At 29.9% G+C, this 20,959-nt stretch overlaps 1 protein-coding gene and 1 long non-coding RNA gene across 4 annotated transcripts in view; both read left to right on the top strand.

Moving 5' to 3' along the window:
• Positions 1–497: 497 nt before the first annotated feature.
• Positions 498–936, top strand: LOC112590132 (uncharacterized). The gene is made up of 2 exons (XR_003114028.1): positions 498–665; positions 884–936. It is a non-coding gene; the product is annotated as an uncharacterized LOC112590132 (long non-coding RNA).
• Positions 937–2,398: 1,462 nt separating this feature from the next.
• Positions 2,399–20,959, top strand: part of LOC105184020 (mitoferrin-2) — an 82,779-nt gene continuing 64,218 nt past the window's right edge. For 2 of the 3 annotated variants that reach the window (XM_011142546.3, XM_011142547.3), the window contains exons 1-5: positions 2,399–2,958; positions 5,775–6,048; positions 10,941–11,165; positions 18,707–18,917; positions 19,051–19,196. In XM_011142546.3, the coding sequence (XP_011140848.1) occupies positions 2,842–2,958; positions 5,775–6,048; positions 10,941–11,165; positions 18,707–18,917; positions 19,051–19,196 (973 nt within the window). In that variant the 5' untranslated portion in view covers positions 2,399–2,841. Of the gene's footprint in view, positions 2,959–5,774; positions 6,049–10,940; positions 11,166–18,706; positions 18,918–19,050; positions 19,775–20,959 lie in introns of those variants that run through there. The other variant, XM_011142545.3, reaches the window with a different exon arrangement.

Below are 20,959 nucleotides of genomic sequence, written 5' to 3'. Positions count from 1 at the left end.
CATTATGCAAGGGATCTAAGGGCCAGAGCACAGACTTCTGCATAACGCATAATACACAACGCATAATGCCTCGTCTACAATGGGGTCGTAGAGTCATAAAATATAGTCGTAGAGTCGTGGCGGTAGTCGCTTGAGAGATCGTAATCGCTGTCGTTCAAGTTAGGATCGTCTACAATAGAGTCGTAAAGTCATAGAATACGGTCGTAGAGTCGTAGCAATGGTCGACTGAATACCTCGTCTACAATAGAAGTCATAGAGTCGTAAGTCGTACAAATTGACCAATCGCGGTCGATTATTTTTCTCTTACCGGACTATGATTGGTCAATTTCTACGACTTACGACTCTAAAGGCTCGTCTACATTAGCTGTAAGAGTAAGGCTGTAAGGTTGCAAGACACGAAATGAAATATTTTCATTCGCTGACAGCTTACGTTGCAGCCTTACAGCCTTACAGCCTCTTATAGCTATTGTAGACGAGCCTTACGACTTCTATTGTAGACGAGGTAGAAAGGTTATTTTCGATCGCAAAATACTTGCAAGCACAGTCGCTTGAGTTGGTTCCAATCCAATTTCAGCGATTATTGTAACGACTTGAGCTACAATAGACTAATCAGAGGAAAGATTTTATATATCACGCTATGTGACCAACGTGGGAAAATGATATCGGTGTGTGGACGGCACTTATTTATTCATTTTTGATAAAGTCACTTTCACAAATTTCATCAGTATCACAAGGATCAATGATAAAGAATTTATCAGCAAAATCGCCTACTTGCAATAAAAATTTTATTAATATTTCTGAAGGCAAATGATTGATAAATTACTATTTTCCACAGAAAACTTAATCATTAATTACATTCTTAACACTTCTAAATAAATTTCAGATAGCGAGAATATTGATCCAGCAAATAAGTATAACCTCAAAGTGCCTAAAACAGATATTAGAAAAAAAAAGAATATAAGTCTTGATATGAATTCTCTAATTATGGAATTATCACAGGCTGTTACTGCAGCCTGTTCAGCTTTGCCAGCATTGCTGAACAACTTCCACGCCAGATACAGAAGAAGAGAAAAGTATGGTGACAGTCTTATTACATGAAATAAAACTTGTACCTATGCAACAAAGAATAAAATGTTTTATCAAACTGTTGGAAATATTGGAATCATTTCAGCATGAGTGAATAATTATATAGTCATTGCTGATAGAAAATATTAAAAATATAATTATCCTAATATAGCATATGTTATAGGATTCTATATGGAATATTGTCAGCAATTAGCAGAGAAAGTTATGTAAATGTTATAAAATTGATCTGATTGGTATATATTTTTAAATTCAATCAAGATTAAAAGCATACCATCAATCAGATTCACGTATTTTTACATAGTTGCAAAACTTTCTTCTCTATATTCTCTATATAATAGTTGTACTGTTAAAAGAAGAAAACTCAATATGAATATTAAAAGTAATACTTTTATGGAATGTACAGTTTAATCATGAAACAGTAGCCTTGCTTTGTGGTATCAACAGATTTTCATAAGATATATCATCTTATATATCTCCTTTTTATATACCTTTTTATATATTTCCTTTTTCTAAGAAAAGGTCTGACAATATGGCACAAATAATCATATCGGAGGTGTCATTCGTGTCATACTAAAAAAATTTGTCATGATCTGTCTCATATACCTCTTTAAATTGTTTATTGAAATATCCTAAATAATCTCTGCTTCTATTTATAGGTCTTATCCACTATCTTCTTTGTCTTTTTCGTCTTAGATATAAATATATCGATATTAAATTCAAATGGTAAGCATTTAATAACAGAAATACTACAAATTGCACGGAATTCCATTATATTTCTATTTCAATAACACACATAAATCTAATCGATCATTCGTATTATTGTACGGGCAATATCCTGCTCTCTGATTGGTTTACACTCCATTTCAGCGACTAATTGAACTTTGTACAAGCATCGCCATAGAACTCAGCTCACGACTTTACGACCCCATTGTAGACATAGCATAAGGCTGTAAGGTTGCAAGACATGAAATGAAATATTTTCATTCGCTGACAGATTACGTTACAGCCTTACAGCTTTACTCTTACAGCTATTGTAGACGAGCCTTAAAATTTGACTATGAATACCGGCCTATGAATACGACCTTAACTTATTGCACTAGTTCAGCAGTGCAGCTATAAAGAACAAACCCTATGATCGCTCTCAAGTTTTTCTCTTCTTACGTATAGGCCACGTGTTGCATACGACGCATGCGTAGCATATGCATCTGAATCTAACCTTCCTAATCTTCTCAAATCGTCTCACTAGAAGTTCATTTATAGCATTGTGCGTTTTTGTGGGCGTTATGTTGTTTGATTGAGCGCAAAAATATTTCGCACATACTATTCCTGCAACATAAAATATTTAGCGAACGAACGAACTGAGCAGTTAGAAGGAAGTAAAGGAAAATCTTGTGCATTGTCGGAAGAAGGAATTATTACCGAGCCTTTCCGATGTGACTGTATTAAGCAATCAACGCACGCAATCACACATTGGCGTACATATTAACATTCGTACCCGTTAATCCGTCCATTCCTTTTACCCGTGAAGTATTTTACCGTGAACACGAATGCAATTTCATACTATATGTCGGATTATTTGAATGTGGGTATAGTAGACATTGAATTTGCGGCATCGCAACGTGTTGCCTAGTACATAAAATAAAGGAAAAGAATAAAAGTGTAAGTGTACACGAAAGGAGAGGGAAGAAAAAAGAGAGGGAGACATTGTGGCGATTCGTAGTTACTGACAATCGAGTGCGCTGTTGTGTCGTAATAATGAGTATGGATGAATACGAGAGTTTGCCGAACACCTCTGTAGCTGTGAACATGACGGCCGGTGCCGTGGCTGGGATTATGGAGCATTGTGTCATGTATCCTTTCGACAGTGTCAAGGTATTGTCGTGTTATTCTTTATTATGTACACGTTTTTCCGGTGCCGATCATGTTTCATACATAACCTCACCTTATCACACTACTCTACACCTCACTTCCTCTCACCCCTCCTCCCCTCTCCCCTTCTCTCACCTCACCTCACCTCATCTACTTCACTTCCTACATTACTCACATACCTAACCTTACATTATATTATCATCTGCGCACCAATGCTCCGTCCAGCGATTGCGACATTGGATAATTACCCTGGAACATCATAATGGAATTCCTGGATGTAGATTCGACTTAAATTTATCTTTGTCATGTTGCTATATAGTGGGTTTCCTACGACATTTTAGGAAAAACCATTTTATATGACTGCTTTTTCCTTCATGTTTTCCTGGAATTTGTTCCTCAGCATTGGATATTTTATCATTGTTTTTTATCTACTACAAATAAATGTACGCACGATAGAGGATTGACTCTTATTGTTTCGCAAATGAATGATTTTGAATAATTATTTGTAAGTTTTACTATCAGTGATATTGCCTCAGCATTTCTTACCATTAACTTTAAAATGTTTATACTGTAAGGAGAGACAATTAGTCGACAAGTGCGCAATTATATAATTATATAACATAATATATATACATACATACATAAGTATATATATATAGAGAAAGGAAAAAAGAGAAAAAGAATATAGAAATTAAATGTAAAACTTTATACAAATCCTTGTACCTTATACATTATATTTGTGGAAAAGGATACTTATATAATTATAATTTGGTATAATTATATACAGTCCATGTACAAATGTTGTTTACATGACAATATGTATACACACACACACACACACACACACACATACAATTATATGTCTACATGAAAAGAAGATTTTGTTGAATGAAAATAGAATTTAATTTAACTAAACATTGATATTATAGGCTGCTATAAACATATATATTTGTTTTAATTGTATTTGTGCAATGTTCTTTTTAGTATGAATATATATAATTATATATGATTATATATGACAATATAGAGTTACAATTCATTATTTTTCTCTGGAAGATTTGCTGTATATATGTTCTTATTACCATTAATTAATATAAAACATATAATATGTAATATGAAACATGTAATATGTAATATTTATAATAAAAATAGAATTTTAAGTCCATATTATAAATGAAAGAGGTTTTTTATCCTATAGACTTTGTGTTGATAATATATTTTTATAGTGGTTTTAATATACAAGGTGTTTCAAAAGTGGATGTTAGTTGTTTGGGAAGTGATTGGGGACCAAAAACAAGAAAAAAAGTTAGTATAAATATGGATCTGAACATGCATTGTTTTCGAATTATCACCATTTTGAAATTTTAAATCGCTTTGTTTTCAAATTTTTTTGTTAAAATTGAAAGAAGAGATGGTTTTTATTCTTTCTCAACTGTTCAACTTTTTTTCTTATTCTTCAATCCTTAATCATCTTTTGAGTAATTGCTCTTTACTTTTGAAATACTCTGTGTAACTTGATATATGCACACTGACAGTATAGGTTGAATATGTATATATGATATAAATAGATTATTAGAATTTCTGCATAATACGTATTCTGATTTTTATTTATTCATAATTTAAAGAAGCAGGAACAATGTCAAGTTAGTAATTTGTGTCTGTAATAGTTTTAAACATTAATATCAAGAAAAGAGTATATATAATTGTAAAATAATAATAACATAATTATATCTTATTCAAAATAATTTGCTGATTAGTGCATAGGAGATAAATAAAGTTAATTGTATATTTTCATGATTTAAAAACAAATGTAACAAATTGATAAAAATTCTATTTTGAATTTATTTGAGACAACAATAAATTTAATTATTGTTAAATATTCAATATTAACATATCCATTTGTATTTACGCATTACCATTGTTTGTTTAATGGTACAATGATATTAAATGCTGTCATCTCTTAGAATATGCAAATAATTAAGACAATCATTTGTTCTATGTTTAGTAGAAGTAACACAAGGGGCTACTATATATATATATATATATATATTTATACTTTTTATCAGACTGTGAGTATCTATTATTTCTTATGCAATACAGTTTGTCTGTCTGTATTGCAAGATTCTGTTTCTATCTTAAACTCTGATATATATTACTATATTTTCCTAAGCTAATATTTCAAGTTTTATATAAATTAATTATATGCAAGTAAAGTTATTTCACAACGTTAAAAATGTAAATGATGTTAGAGTAACATTTTATAATTATGATCAATTTAAATGATATTCCAGTTGCGAACATCAAAATTTTAAGTATTAAGCATTTAGTTAATATATAGTTATTTAGTTATATATAATTATATATATTTAATTAAGTTATATCTGTTTTATTTCCTATTTTTCTTTTATTTTATTTTGTGTACATATATATATATATATATGTGTATATGTATGTATCTGTTTAATTTATAATTTCATAAGTTGATTAAATATTGATTAAGATGCACTTGTTTGTACAAATAAAATCGAGTAATATCAGAATACTTTTTGCAATAATTTAGTTGATAGTTACTATTATTATTACTAGCAAGTTATATTATTTAAACGTCTTTATAACTTTTGATGATTGAAAGAACATCATGAAATTTACATTACAAAAAGATACTTGATGTTGTAAAAAATAAATTTTATCATTTATTAATTATTGTAAAAAATAAATTTCATCATTAATTTATTAATTATTAACATTTTAATAGCTATTTAATATTATATTAATTTAATAACTATTCCTACAATTAATGTTAATTTCTTATTTTTTAGACAAGGATGCAGGCACTAACACCTGGTCCAGGAGGAGGAGGAGTAGGAAAAGTATTATACAAAATGATACGACAAGAAGGTGTATTAAGGCCAATTAGAGGTGTAAATGCAGTAATTTTTGGAGCTGGACCTGCACATGCTTTATATTTTTCTTGTTACGAGAGTCTTAAAGACAAGTTCAAAAGTGCGAGACCTCCAATCAATCATTTTGTTTATGGAGCTGCTGGTTGTGTAGCAACAATTTTGCATGATGGCGTAATGAATCCAGCAGAAGGTTTGTTTAAAGATAATCAGTTAAATATAACCGATAATGTATTATTATTACTTAAAAAATAATAACTAATGTTATTGTTTAATGGAAATAAAGATATATTTTAGTGATTGTTATAAACTAAATATTAGCAATGTTTTCCTTGCAATATTATTCTTAGAAAAGATTGTTTAGAAAAAACTAAATAGCTTAAAGAAGATTTTAGTCTAGAAAACCTAAAATAAGATGTTTTTTTATTATTTTTATCTAAAAACTGAGACAAAATTGTCATGGGCTTTTAAGTATTGTATTTATTAATTTTTTGGGAATCTTTTTCTATAGTTTTTTTTATTTATTAAAGAAATGAAACTGGTTTAATTTTATATTATGCGATTCGGTTAAACATAAGAAAATTGCATATAAAATAGTAGTGCAACGATGAGACTAAAAGAATGAAAAAAAATCCCTAAATTTTATCAATTCTATTGGAGGATAAATCTAACTTTGCAAAAATCTAAATGCAAGAAGTTAAAAATTAACAAAATTACGATTTCGTAAATTAAGGCATCACTTTTATTTTCGTATTCTTTTATACCAAGGTTTTCCAACTTTTTTTGTATTTCGCACCCCTAAAAATTTATTAATGAACTTTTGCTCCCCTACAAAAAAAAAGTATTCGTGTGTTTCATGGTAAAAATTAGTTGTTAGAATTTTAAGGTAAGAAGTTAATTTATAATAATTTATTATTACATAGTATTGTTTTATAGAAATTAACTATCATTTTAATAAAATTATTATCTACAGTATTAAGCTTCGCATAGTGATACGTAATGAATATATACGTACAGATACGTAAAAAATATATAATTTTAATAACATTTTTTTTAATTTGATGGTAAAAATGCTGAATTATCCCAGAATTAATTTTAATCATTATTAATTACAATCACTTTTCCACGCACCCCCAAGAATGTTTTTTTGCACCCCTAGGGAGTGCGAGCACCCCCGGTTGGGAACCTCCGTTCTATACTAAGAAAAAACTTCAATTTTTGGAAATTTATATGTGTTTGTGATTCCAATAAAAAATCTAATAAATAAAAATACCTGTTTTAAAAACAAAAGAATCAAACCGATCGAGATAATAATTCGAAAGATATTTTGCCTTCAGATTTTTAGAAAATAATCATGAGAAAAATGCATTTAAACTTTTACAGGATTTTTAAGGATTATTTGTTTATTATTACAAAATTATTCATTTACTACTTAATTATTTAATTTATCACTTTAACTTTAACTTACTGCCTATATCAGAACCATATAACAATCCTTCAATATATTTGAAATACTTATTTCTATCTTTTTCTCCTAGTACTTTTTATTCTTCTAGTATTTTCTATCTTTTTCTTATATTTTAGCTGTTTTTGTTTATAGAAGAGTGATATTCAGATGTTTGCAATATTGATTCTTTCAGTCATTTTTTTCTCGACGTAACCTAAGAATTACTAGTACAACTAAGCATAAATATTTTTAATAACGGCAAATTTCTTTCATTAAAAATATTAGCTGCTATATATTCTGCTATTTTAATAACTTCTCAATCGAAAAATTGATGTTTTAGTGCGAACGACAATATACAAACATTAAATTTTTCGTCATTTTGTATATTGTTTGTACATCATTGTAATAATCCGATGTTGGATTTTTCTAAATAAGTCGAATAATATCCTGTACAACAACACTGAGTGTTTATTCATTTTCTGTTTTATAAACCTGACTATACATAACAACTCATAAGTTTCTTATTTTTGCAAAATTAATTTAATTTTAGGAAGACATTGTAACATGTTTTAGACATATTAAAAGTATATAAATTTAAAAGAAAATTTGATTTCTTCTAGGTCCTCTAAATTGGAGCTTCTTCCTCCATTATTGTTTTGATGTATTGAATTAAGAAAACAATTTATCATAAAAATTTATAATCATTTTCTACAAAAATAATTTGACATAAACATACACAGAGTGGGCCATTTTAATGTCTTACCCCAATTTCTCTTTCCCTGTACCTTTTACAAAAAAATTATTTGTACAAAAGTTTGACCTCAAGGGAGGCACATAACAACAATATCAATTTATTCTCAAATGGTGTTATTTTGGAGAAATTCACTAATGATTACTTTTCTTAAATAGAAATTGATTTTTTTCTTTTAATAAAAGTTGTAGCTCTCATCAAGATAAATCCAATGTATATTTGTTCAGGATTTTCTTCATGTTATACAATTCTACAGGTTATACAATCTTTTTAATTTTAGAAATTAGTGTTTCGCAAAGATGTGAAGAGATGTTTATAAATCAGATGTAAGGTCTTCTTAGACGCATTTTAGTAGATTGTTTTTTTACTTTTGCACAAATTTCTTATAAAATTTATGTCTTTGATTAGTTGATTATAAAACTAATGTCGAATATAACATTTTTATAATTTTTCGGAAATTGATGGTTTAGATCATAATTCTAATTTTTTATTTTTTTCTATCCATCTATGTGTGGAGTTGGTGAGAGCAGTGATTTCCTTCACCTCTCATTCGGGATGTTTTTTTAAAATAAGTCACTTTATTTTTGAGCTTTTTGGCTCACTTATTTTTCACCAAAACCCATTTTGATGTTTTTTAAAATGAGTTTTCTAGTCTCTCACTTTGGTGGAGGTGCTTTTCTTAAAGTAAGTTCTCTTATAGTTCCTCTCATATTTGGGAAATTTGAAAAAGCACCTCAGTTTCACATTGATAAAAAAAATAAAAATTAGAATTCCAATCTATTAAAACATCAATCTCAGAGAAATTAAGAAAATGTCATATTTGAGTTTTGTAATATATTGATTAAATAATTTTATGAATTTTACATATAATTATAAATAATAAATTTTTAATAATAAAAAGAATCACAAATTTTACAAGGAAAAATTTGCGCGAGGATAGAAAACAATCTACTAAAATGCGTCTAGGAAGACCTTATATATAATTTATAAGCATCTTTCTACATCTTTGTGAAACACTAATTTCCAAAATAAAAAAAAATCGTGTAACTCATCGAAAAATAAAGAAAACCTTAAACAAAGATATATGATTAGATTTATTTTGATGAAAGTTACAACTTTTATTCAGAGAAAAATATCGATTTCTATTTAAGAAAAGTGATCATTAGTGAATTTCTCCAAAGTGGCTCCATTTGAGAACGAATTGATATTGCTCTCTTGTATCTCTCTTAAGGTCAAACAACTTTTGCACGAATAATTTTTTTGTAAAAGGTACAAGAAAAGAGATATTTGGGATGGGACATTAAAATGTCCTATCCTATATGTGTGCGTGTGCGTGTGTATGTGCGTGAGATGAGGGTTTAAGAAATAAGTAGCCAAACTTTAAGAGCATATTCTACTAACTATAAAGATAAGAAAAGATTAATGTAAACGGGAACTCAGGAACGCTTCTTTTCTAAGTTATAAAAACTTTATTTACGACAGAATTTAATAAAAATATTTTATTAAAGAAATTCTTGAAAATTATTTTTTTACGCATCAATGCATGTCTCGCATCTACATGGATTGTCGAAGATGTTTAAAAATTCCCGGACTATTTTATAGTTTATCACACGAAGTGATAATACGATTTCGAGTATTTCTGCACAAACAACAGAAATTTCATAAATGAGAGTCTTAAGATGTCCCCATAAAGGGAAATCCGTTTCTATAAAAGTAAATTAAAATCAAGTGATCGTGCAAATCGAGCGATGAGTACTCCTTTGCTAATATATCTATTGATGTAATTATTATTCAGAAGCTTTTGAGTAATATAACTGAAATATGCTCGAGATGTGCTTAATGAAAAATGTTTATAACTTAAAAAAGAAGCATTCCAGGATCTGTATTTATGTGAATTTTTTCATCCTTCATCCTACATTGAATATGCTCTTAAAGTTTGGCCACTTTTTTCTGAAACACTTTGAATAGTTTAAGAAATAAAATAAAAATTCATTACTTCAATCTTAAGATCTTTTAAGTAAATTAGTTTTTTTATTTCTATAAAAATTATGACTTGTAATTGCTCCATTATTTTAGTTGGAATTAAATCATTTTAAATTCGTACGTTTATTTTGGGCAAAATAATTTAATTCGTTTTTACCTATTTTTAATTATATGTTTAGAATATTTTTGATTAAAAAAATGCTTAATTAACCCTAATTTACTATTCTTCAAACAGTTACACATACACAACGTTACACAACGGTTATCGGATCCGACTTAAACGAATATTTTGTGGTTTCTTGAACTAATTTTACTAATTAGACATTTTATTCTAATGAGAAATTAGAAAATATTTCAGAGAATTGATTACAATGAGAATTTTTGTTTTTATTTTTTGACCCTTATACTAACATGTATTTTACATATTCTTTTTATGTTTTATTGTACTTTAAAAATTGGTTGTAGAAAATTGTTGATGATTTTATCTACCATAATTGAGTGATATCAGAGTACTATTGTAATAAAACATGTATTTTATGTTTTATTTCTAATTTTAATATTAATGTCTTATTTGTTTATTAAATTAAATTAAATATTTATAGAACATAAGTTTATTTCTTTTTATTTCAGTATTACACTTTATTTTATTTTACATATTATTCTTTCGTAACGAAAACTAATAATTAAAGGAGGATGTGTAAAAGTCGTCGATATTTTTGGCTGGCAAGTGAAATTTATATATATTTTTTACAATTTTTAGACTGCAGAATCACATGGTGTAATTAATTTTCTATAAACATGAAAGGAATATAAATTAGGAAGTAAATTTGAGTTAACATATTAAGAAATTATAGAAAAAATATAATATAAATCTATTTAATAGATTAATGTTATTTTGTTACAGTAGTCAAGCAGCGGTTGCAGATGTATAACTCCCCTTATAGAGGGGTATTAAATTGTATACAGAAGGTATACCAAAAAGAAGGGATATCTGCATTTTACAGAAGCTACACTACTCAGCTGGCCATGAATGTGCCTTTCCAAACTATTCATTTTATTTCTTATGAATTCGCACAGTCCATTACTAATCCAGATCGTATCTATAATCCAAAAGCACATATCCAATCTGGTAAGCCATTCTACTGTTTATAATGTAAATGTTCTAATATGCATCTAATATGTTAAAAAAGCAAATATGTAATAATATATTTTTATATAATGTTATATACAGACATATGTATATACTTTGCAATGAGTATAAAACAATCTTAATTTTAAGATAACATTTATTTAAATAATTTGTTATTTGTTTTTAATATAAATATGTAAATTTATTTAATTTCTGAAAGTAGTTCAAAAAATACACAATTTTTATATAATTAATAAATGGAAGTAGGAATTGCACTTTGACAAAATTATAATTTCTAAATAATTTTAATCTAAATATATACGTAATAATTTTAAGCATATAGGAAACGTAATTCATTAAACATATTCTATAACATTTTAATAGCATATATGATATTATAATTTTTTCATAGATACGGTTTTTATATTCTAAGAGTTTAGAAGTTTAAAAATACTCGTTCAGGATTTAAAGTTAAAATTAAAAATTAATAAAGTACAATCCACTTTTATAGAGAAAAAAAGTTTTATTTTAGAAAGCTTAAAACAAGTTTTCTATGATTTTTTTTGTTTTTTTAAACTTGATATAGAGTTTTAAGAACTGTACTTATTAATACTTAAAAAAATATAAGGCATGCTTTTATATAAAAAGAAAAAAATGAATCAATTTAGATCAATTCTACATTATATGGTCAGGCAAGACATGAAAGTTACGAACAAAATTGTGATTAAGTGCAGAATTTGGAATACAAATAAAAATTCAAAATTTTATTAATTTTATTAGAAGATTAACTTAATTTCAGTGCAAAAAGTTAAAAATATTGAATGTTTAGAAATACTACTGTATTAAAAAAATTGCGGTTTTTTTTTTCAGTAATTCAGTAATCCAGTAAAATAAGTTATAAAAGCTATATAGGATAGGCCAAATTGGTTTGTTCATATTCATTTTTTTAATAAGTTATTTGGTGATTTGGTATAAAAAGTCTTTAATTGATCAAATATTGGATAAATGCAAAAGTTTGTGCCCGATTCCAATAAATGTTATTAGGATAGTTGTATGGTAAGCATTATTGATTACACAGGCACACAAAAAAAAATTGCTTGTTCGCTAGACTACACCACCATACCTATATGTTTTCGGGGTTGCTGAATCCGAATCCGTTGTCCGTTTTATCCCACACGTCAGGTTTCGCCTCTAACCTCAAAAAATACCTCAGAATCGCTAAAATAGCGTTTTTAAAGCTGAACAGTGAACACTGGCGACAGAAATCTGTAGACAATAGACTACTTACGTTTTTGGGGATATTAAATTTGAATTTTGAAGTCGAATCAATCTTAAAAGGTTAGAATTTCTTTCCAACTTTAAATATATCACAATTCTCTATTCATTTTTTCCTATTGTATCTAACTCTTTTACTCACAAAAAATCTATGAAGAGGCTTTCTTTTACGTTTGATTCGAATCACCTGACGTGATGAGGTAAAACGGACAACGGATTCGGATTCAGCGACCCCGAAAATATATAGGTATAGGGGTGTAGTCTAGCGAAAAAGCAACTTTTTTTTTGGTGTGCCTGTGTTATTATGTATACATATTATACATTGTTAGAAAAATGATATATTCAGTTGCTATTTGAGTGAAAGACTTGTGTGTTTATTGAATTTACATAGTGGAAAGAAAAACAAAACTTTGAAGATGAACGAAGAAAATTGTATTATAAATGTATTTACCGCATGTTATGCTTTATGACATTTGGAAGGCTGTAACAGTTGGAATCGTCATAAAAAAACATTCAAAATGTCTATCATGACTATGTACTAGTAATTTGAACTGGTTTATGAAGTTTAGGTGATTTTACCTCTATTAAGTTAGCCCCCTCCACATCGAAAATAAAATATCTATTAAGTGCAAAATTAAGTGCTAATTAGGTGCTAATTAGGTGCTACAATCCCGAATTTGGTGCTCGCGCGGTTTGACAGAAAAAAAATAAAATAATGGGCGGGGCTAGCTTAACGTTAACTTAGCCCCCCCCCCCAAATAAGAAAAACGTACAACCAACACGTAAAATCGAAAACAAATTATGTTAAAATTAGGTGCTAATTAAGTGCTTCAAGAAACAATTTACGGATATTAAAAATATATCGCCGTTCAAAAGTTATAACAAAATAAATATGTCATCTCAACGATGACTGTCCAAGAGAGAACTTATATTATAAAATTAGGTGCTCTCGTGGCTATGGTATCAAATTACACGTCCCTTTACGCACTGTCGAGATACCCAAGCGCCGAATTAAATGCTCGTCTCGTTTTGCAAAAATTCGCACTTAAACGTCGGCGGGCCATGCAGGTGACAAGAGAAGACCTGTCTTAAAAAATTAGATGCTCTCACGATATGGGTCTCAAAACACTCGTTTTTTATGCATTGCTTAGATATTCGAACGCCGAATTAGGTGCTCGTCCCGTTTTGCAAAAATTCGCACTTAAACGTCAGCAGGCCATACAGGTCACAAGAGAGAACCTGTCTTAAAAAATTAGGTGCTCTCACGATATGGGTCTCAAAATACTCGTTTCTTTATGCATTGTTTAGATATCCAAACGCCGAATTAGGTGCTCGTCCCGTTTTACAAAAATTCGCACTTAAACGTCGGCTGGCGATACAGGTTACAAGAGAGAACCTGTCTTAAAAAATTAGGTGCTCTCACGATATAGGTCTCAAAACACTCGTATTTTTATGCATTGTTTACATATCCTAACACCGAATTAGGTGCTCGTCCCGTTTTGCAAAAATTCGCACTTAAACGTCAGCAGGCCATGCAGGTCACAAGAAAGAACCTGTCTTAAAAAATTAGGTGTTCTCACGATATTAGTCTCAAAACACTCGTCTTTTGATACCTTGTCGAGATATCTAAATGTTGAATTTGGTGTTCGTGTTTGGCACAAAAAAAATAAAATAATGGGGGAGCTAGCTTAACGTTAACGCAGCCACCCCCAAATGAAACAAACCTTTAACCAACACGTAAAACCGAAAACCAATTATGTCAAAATTAGGTGCTAATTAAGTGCGCCAAGAAACAATTATGAGATATTAAAAATATAACGCCAATCAAAGTTATAACATAAAAAATATATCATCTCAGGGATGACTATCCAAGAGAGAACTTATATTATAAAATTATTATTATTTATTATATTGTCTGTTATGTAATGTCTATTTATTTTTAAAACCATTGCTTTTCCATATATGCGTGGGCCATTTTGACACATTATTTATTCCAGTTGCTTATCATTTTTGAAAAAATGTTTCTATTAAGTTATTTCCTCCGTGGAATTGGACAATTTTTGTTAAAAAATGTTTTCCTAATCATAATCGACTGGATTGGGTAATTATTAAAATGATTCAACTTATATATATATATTTCATTACAAATCATATGTACCAAAGACATATGTAATATTTCTTTAGTACATATGATTTATAATGAAATATATATATATATAAGTTGAATCATTTTAATAATTACCCAATCCAGTCGATTATGATTAAGAAAACATTTAACAAAAATTATCCAATTCCACGGAGGAAATAAAAACTTAATAGAAACAATTTTTCAAAAATGATAAGTAACTGGAATAAATAGTGTGTCAAAATGGCCCATGCATATATGGAAAAGCAATGGTTTTAAAAATAGGCATTACATAACAGACAATATAATAAATAATAATTTTATAATATAAGTTCTCTCTTCGATAGTCATCCCTGAGATGATATATTTTTTATGTTATAACTTTTGATTGGCGTTATATTTTTAATATCTCATAATTGTTTCTTGGCGCACTTAATTAGCACCTAATTTTGACATAATTGGTTTTCGGTTTTACGTATTGGTTAAAGGTTTGTTTCATTTGGGGGTGGCTGCGTTAACGTTAAGCTAGCCCCCGCATTATTTTATTTTTTTTCTGCCAAACTACGTGAGCACCAAATTCAACATTTAGATATCTCGATAAGGCATCAAAAGACGAGTGTTTTGAGACTAATATCGTGAGAATACCTAATTTTTTAAAACAGGTTCTCTCTTGTGACCTGTATGGCCTGCTGACGTTTAAGTGCGAATTTTTGCAAAACGGGACGAGCACCTAATTCGGCGTTTGGATATCTAAACAATGCATAAAGAAACGAATGTTTTGAGACCCATATCGTGAGAGCACCTAATTTTTTAAGACAGGTTCTCTCTTGTGACCTGTATAGCCTGCTGACGTTTAAGTGCGAATTTTTGCAAAACGGGACGAGCACCTATTCGGCGTTCGAATATCTAAGCAATGCATAAAAAAACGAGTGTTTTGAGACCCATATTGTGAGAGCATCTGATTTTTTAAGACAGGTCTTCTCTTGTCACCTGCATGGCCCGCCGACGTTTAAGTGCGAATTTTTGCAAAACGGGGCAAGCACTTAATTCGGCGCTTGGGTATCTCGACAGTGCGTGAAGAGACGTTTAATTTGATACCATAGCCACGAGAGCACCTAATTTTATAATATAAGTTCTCTCTTGGACAGTCATCGTTGAGATGACATATTTATTTTGTTATAACTTTTGAACGGCGATATATTTTTAATATCCGTAAATTGTCTCTTGAAGCACTTAATTAGCACCTAATTTTAACATAATTTGTTTTCGATTTTACGTGTTGGTTGTACGTTTTTCTTATTTGGGGGGGGCTAAGTTAATGTTAAGCTAGCCCCGCCCATTATTTTATTTTTTTTCTGCCAAACCGCGCGAGCACCAAATTCGGGATTGTAGCACCTAATTAGCACCTAATTAGCACTTAATTTTGCACTTAATAGATATTTTATTTTCGATGTGGGGGGGAGGCTAACTTAATGGAGGTGGTGATTTTCATCTTTACAACTAGCTACAATCTAGTTGATCTTCTGGCATAGATGATATTGTGTGCAATTTCGTGTAAAATAATTCACGAATTTCAACAGAAGAGGTTGCTGAGAGATTCAATATTAACAGATCAACAGCATTTCGACATTTAAAAAGAATTAAATTTGAAGCTTGATGTGTGGATGTGCATTTTCTAATTGAAGTGAACAAATTGAATCAAGTTTCTGTAGCTACTTTCTTGCTTGGCCGACTAAAGAATCATTTTTGTATCGATTGGTGATTGGTGATAAAAAATGGATCCTATATAGCAATATTCATTTAGACAATGCACTTAGAAATAAGTACTTGGAAATAAGCAACATACAGAATCCATGGCAAAAGCCAATTTGCATCCTGAGAAGGTGATGCTTTCTGTTTGATGGGTTTGTGAAAGAATAATTTATTTTGAGCTACTTCCAATTAACCAAACGATCAATTCCGACAAGAACTATCAACAATTAGACAATTTAAAGACAGCAATCTAGGAGAAGCGTTCAATTTTAATCAATCGTAAGGGAATCTTTTTTCACTACAACATCAAGAGACACACCGTGCCTTCATGCGAAACTGCGAGTTGAAACGAAATGAGATATTCATATTTCAGCAATGGCTGAATAGACCGAGGTTCTTTTAGTGTCAATCGATTTAGTCTTAAAAAACAGGAAGAAAAATATTCTTGTATTTTTTTGTACGTTGTCTCTAAGTGAAGATATTTATTTTAAAAAAGATAAAGTCCGAGTCACGGGAAATTTCGATTCAGTAAGAAAGTAAGACAGAAACGCTAGACGCACAGGAGAGAGGATTTGTGCACCTCGCTTTTCTGACACTAGAGGCGTTATAAGCGCGCTGAAGAAGCAGCAAGTGCGAGTGAGCAAGCGAGAGAGAGAGAGAGAGAGGGGGGGGGAGAGGGAGAATTTTATATATTTTACATTCATGTGGAATTTCAAGTTAAAATAAAACTATTCTGTACCGCGCTACAAATGTAATATATGTCGATATATTCAAGTTAATTTTAACAAATATATTATTAATATTCAAGACATTTGAATGTTATCATGACGTATCTATTTTAAGAGTATTTTACATTAGACTATATTTGTAAAGAAATGGTTTACATTTTACTATTGTATGCGTTTTAGACATTTTAATATTAGAGGAATGTTTCACCGATAAACGATGTGATATATGTTTCATATATTTACACGATGAATATATGAAATAAAATATATTAATAGCTTGCGCGCATCACAAATTTATCGTTAGTTTTTGGTACAGTCGCGCCAAGATTGTTTGCATTAAATATTTTTTATTACATTGTACAACTAATTTGTTATAATAACAAGTAAAATAACCATTAACTCAGTATTTTAATAAATAATGAAATACAAAATGTCTGTCAAATGTTACACGAATTATACCAGAAAATACAAAATGTCTGTCTGTTAAAACAAAGCAGGGAATTTTTGAAAGAATTCGCATTTTTATGGTACGAAGATGTGAATCGTGTATAAAAATAGAAGGAAGACATGTAGAAAATGTGTAAACGTTGTAAGCACCAGAAGCGAATCGTTTACTTTAATTAAAAGAGAATATTATTTAGCCTTAGAGTCCTGAAGTTTTTTTTTAAATATTCTGTATAAGCATCTTCCAATATTACTTATTTTGTTTTTTTTCTTTTAGTATTTTAGCTGCTTTTGATAGACAGAGAAGAGTGACACTTAGATATTCGCAACGTTAACTTTTCTGTCGTTTTTTGTTTTTTTCTTTTTTGCAAAAATTTCTACTTGTTTTCTACCTAGTTGCGCTAAGTCCACTAGCGCACAACTAAGCACTATGAACATACTTAACAATGACAAATATCTTTCAGTAAAAGTACTAGCTGCCATCCCACTATTTTTGTAACTTTGCCATGGAAAACAGAGAAATAGTTTTAGCGTAAACGACTAGATATAGGAATTAGATCTTTTGTTATTTTGTATATTATTTGCCTATATATCGCTATCATAAATCACTTGACATTAGATTTTCATAAATAAGTCAAATAATGTCTTGTACAACAACACTAAACGGAGAATTGTACTTATTCATCTTTTGGACGCATTTTTTATTCTGTAAATTTGACTATACATAATATCCATAAGTTTCTTATTTTTACGAATTTTGGAAAACATTCTAACGACATATTCTAGACGTATAAAATAATATAAAATAAAAAAGATATATAAAAAGTTGAGTTTATAGATTTTCTAAACTAGAAATCTACTCGCTCCTAATAATTTATATTCTTCAAAGCATTTAGAATGCGATCCATTTGCAATAATGATATTATATATGCTGTTAGAATGCTTCGAAATATTTCTAATAAATATTATCTTTTAAATTATAAATAAGAAAATCGTAAAAATATAACGATTTTTATTGACATTTATATTGCAAATAAATCGACTTCAAATTGGTTGAAGAATTTACCGTTAAATTTTTCTAAACTTTATGAAGAACACCATGTACATAAATATTTTTTAAGTGTTAGAAGTATTTTAAAAAATATTAGTTAATATTATTCAAATATTATTTGTGATAAAATATAAGTAAAACTTAAAAATATTTGTGACTTTACAAGGCGCAGCGGCGGGTGCGATTGCAGCTGCTGTAACAACTCCTCTGGATGTTTGTAAGACAGTGCTAAATACACAACAAGATGGCGCTAAAGCTCAAGGAATGATAGATGCATTTAGGCAGGTTTATATGCACGGCGGTATAAAAGGATACTTTCGTGGTTTATGTGCTCGTGTTTTATTCCAAGCACCAGCCACTGCCATTTGTTGGATGATGTAAGTTAATTATTTTTATATTTGTATTTTTAGTTTTATTATTATTATTAATTTTGTTATTTTATTGCTATACCATCCATTGCTTTGTCTTTAGTTACATCATGTAATACTTTTAAATTATCTTATATGACAGATACGAATCATTCAAGTATACATTACAAGGCAAACAAGGCAAACAAGATAAGGAACGCGACGGCACCGATATAGATAATGGCGCGAACGGAATTAATCAGAATTCTCCAACACTTGCATCAAGATCTAATAACTTTCAAGGCGCAGGTCTGTACTTCAACAATCACACCTCGTCACCTGTATTACTTAAAGTGACTACGAGTTAGGCATGTGGAAAATTACATTAACGATAAGCAGTGGTTTGAGAGAAAGAGAATAAGTGAAGGGCAAGAAAACATAGAATTATATAGAAGAGGAAGATAATTATATAAATTATATAGAAGAGAAGGAAAAGAAAAGAAAAGGTTATCATGTTTTCTACACTACGAAAGTTTAATGACAATGACTAGTATTGTGTTTATTTATTATACGGCAGCATTTCTACATGTGTATAAATTTCGAAATAAAAAAATTCGATAATTATGGAAAAACAGTGCCGAACAGACATCGAACGAGTCTTATTAAATAGGCATAACAGATAATTTCTTGAATAATGATTATTACCGTATTGCTTCATAAGTAACATTAAATTTATATTCTGAAGCACATGATCCCTTATATTATAATTTATATCTGACTTTCACTGTTTGTTGGTTCTGAACTCTAATGAAAATGATGTATTTTAACATGCAACACTGCAAATACAAGAAGAAACTTTATTTTATCACGCTTTATATTTTTAAAACTTTTAATATATGTATGTATGTATGTATGTGTATATACAGGATGCCGAATTTAAAATTTACAGTGCTATATTTCGCAAACCGATGATTTTATTAAAAAATGTTTCGAACAAAAGTTGTAGGGTTCAGAGGAGGACATCTGACAGTGACCTTGGCTTGATCTTGGATTCTCGTTTGAGGGTCACGTAAAGGTCAACTTTAAAATTCTAAATGGAACCCTACATTTTTTATTGCATATTCTTGTCGAGACGTTTTCAAAACACTACCTATTTTTTGTTTTCTACCTAAGCCATTTCCAAGAAATGAAACTTTAAAGTTGACATATCGCCGACATTCGCATTACCCGATGTACACCGCGGGGAGGTTGCTCGGATTTGTACATCATAATGGCCCTAAAAAGGGTTGATTTTGTGTGTGTGTGCGCGCGCGTGTGTGTGTGTGTGTGTGTGTGTGTGTGTGTGTGTGTGTGTGTGTGTGTGTGTGTGTGTGTGTGTGTGTGTGTGTAGCTCATTCATCATAGATGTTCGAAAACGCCGCCATCGACAGCTCGGCACATTCGAACACGCTTTTCGAAATTTTCGACGAGTTTCAGAAGAACGTTTGCTGGAATCGCTCGGCACGCATTTCTGATGCGATCCATTATATTCTGCCGCGTTGTTGGCGATTGACGGAATATTGCATCTTTCAAAAATCCCCACAGATAAAAATCCGGAGGAATAAGGTTGGGTAATCTTGTTGGCCACCAAACTGGACAATCTTGACCTATCCATCGATAAGGGAAAGTGGTATCGAGGTGATTCCCGAAGGAAAGTAAACTATGATGTACAAATTCGACCGAGCAACCTCCTCGCGGTGTACATCGGGTAATGCGAATGCCGGCGGTATGTCAACTTTGAAGCTTCATATTTTGAGAATGACTTAGGCAAAAGTAAGTAATTTGAAAACGTCTCGACAACGGTTATAAGAATATGCAATAAAAAATGGGAGGTTCCATTTGGGATTTAAAATTTTTTACCTTTACATGACCTTCAAACGACAATCCAAGGTCTAGCCAAGGTCACCGTCAGATGTCCCCCTCTGAACCCTACAACTTTTGTTTAAAACATTTTTTATAATAAAATCATCGGTTTGTGAAATATACTACAACCTATAAACTTTAAAAAGAACACTATAAACTTTAAAATTGGA

The sequence above is a fragment of the Harpegnathos saltator genome, unplaced genomic scaffold, assembly GCF_003227715.2.
Source record: "Harpegnathos saltator strain DR-91 unplaced genomic scaffold, Hsal_v8.6 scaffold720, whole genome shotgun sequence".
NCBI lineage: Eukaryota > Metazoa > Arthropoda > Insecta > Hymenoptera > Formicidae > Harpegnathos > Harpegnathos saltator.
The sequence above is the reverse complement of the archived record's forward strand: the minus strand, read 5'-3'. Positions and strand labels throughout refer to the sequence as shown.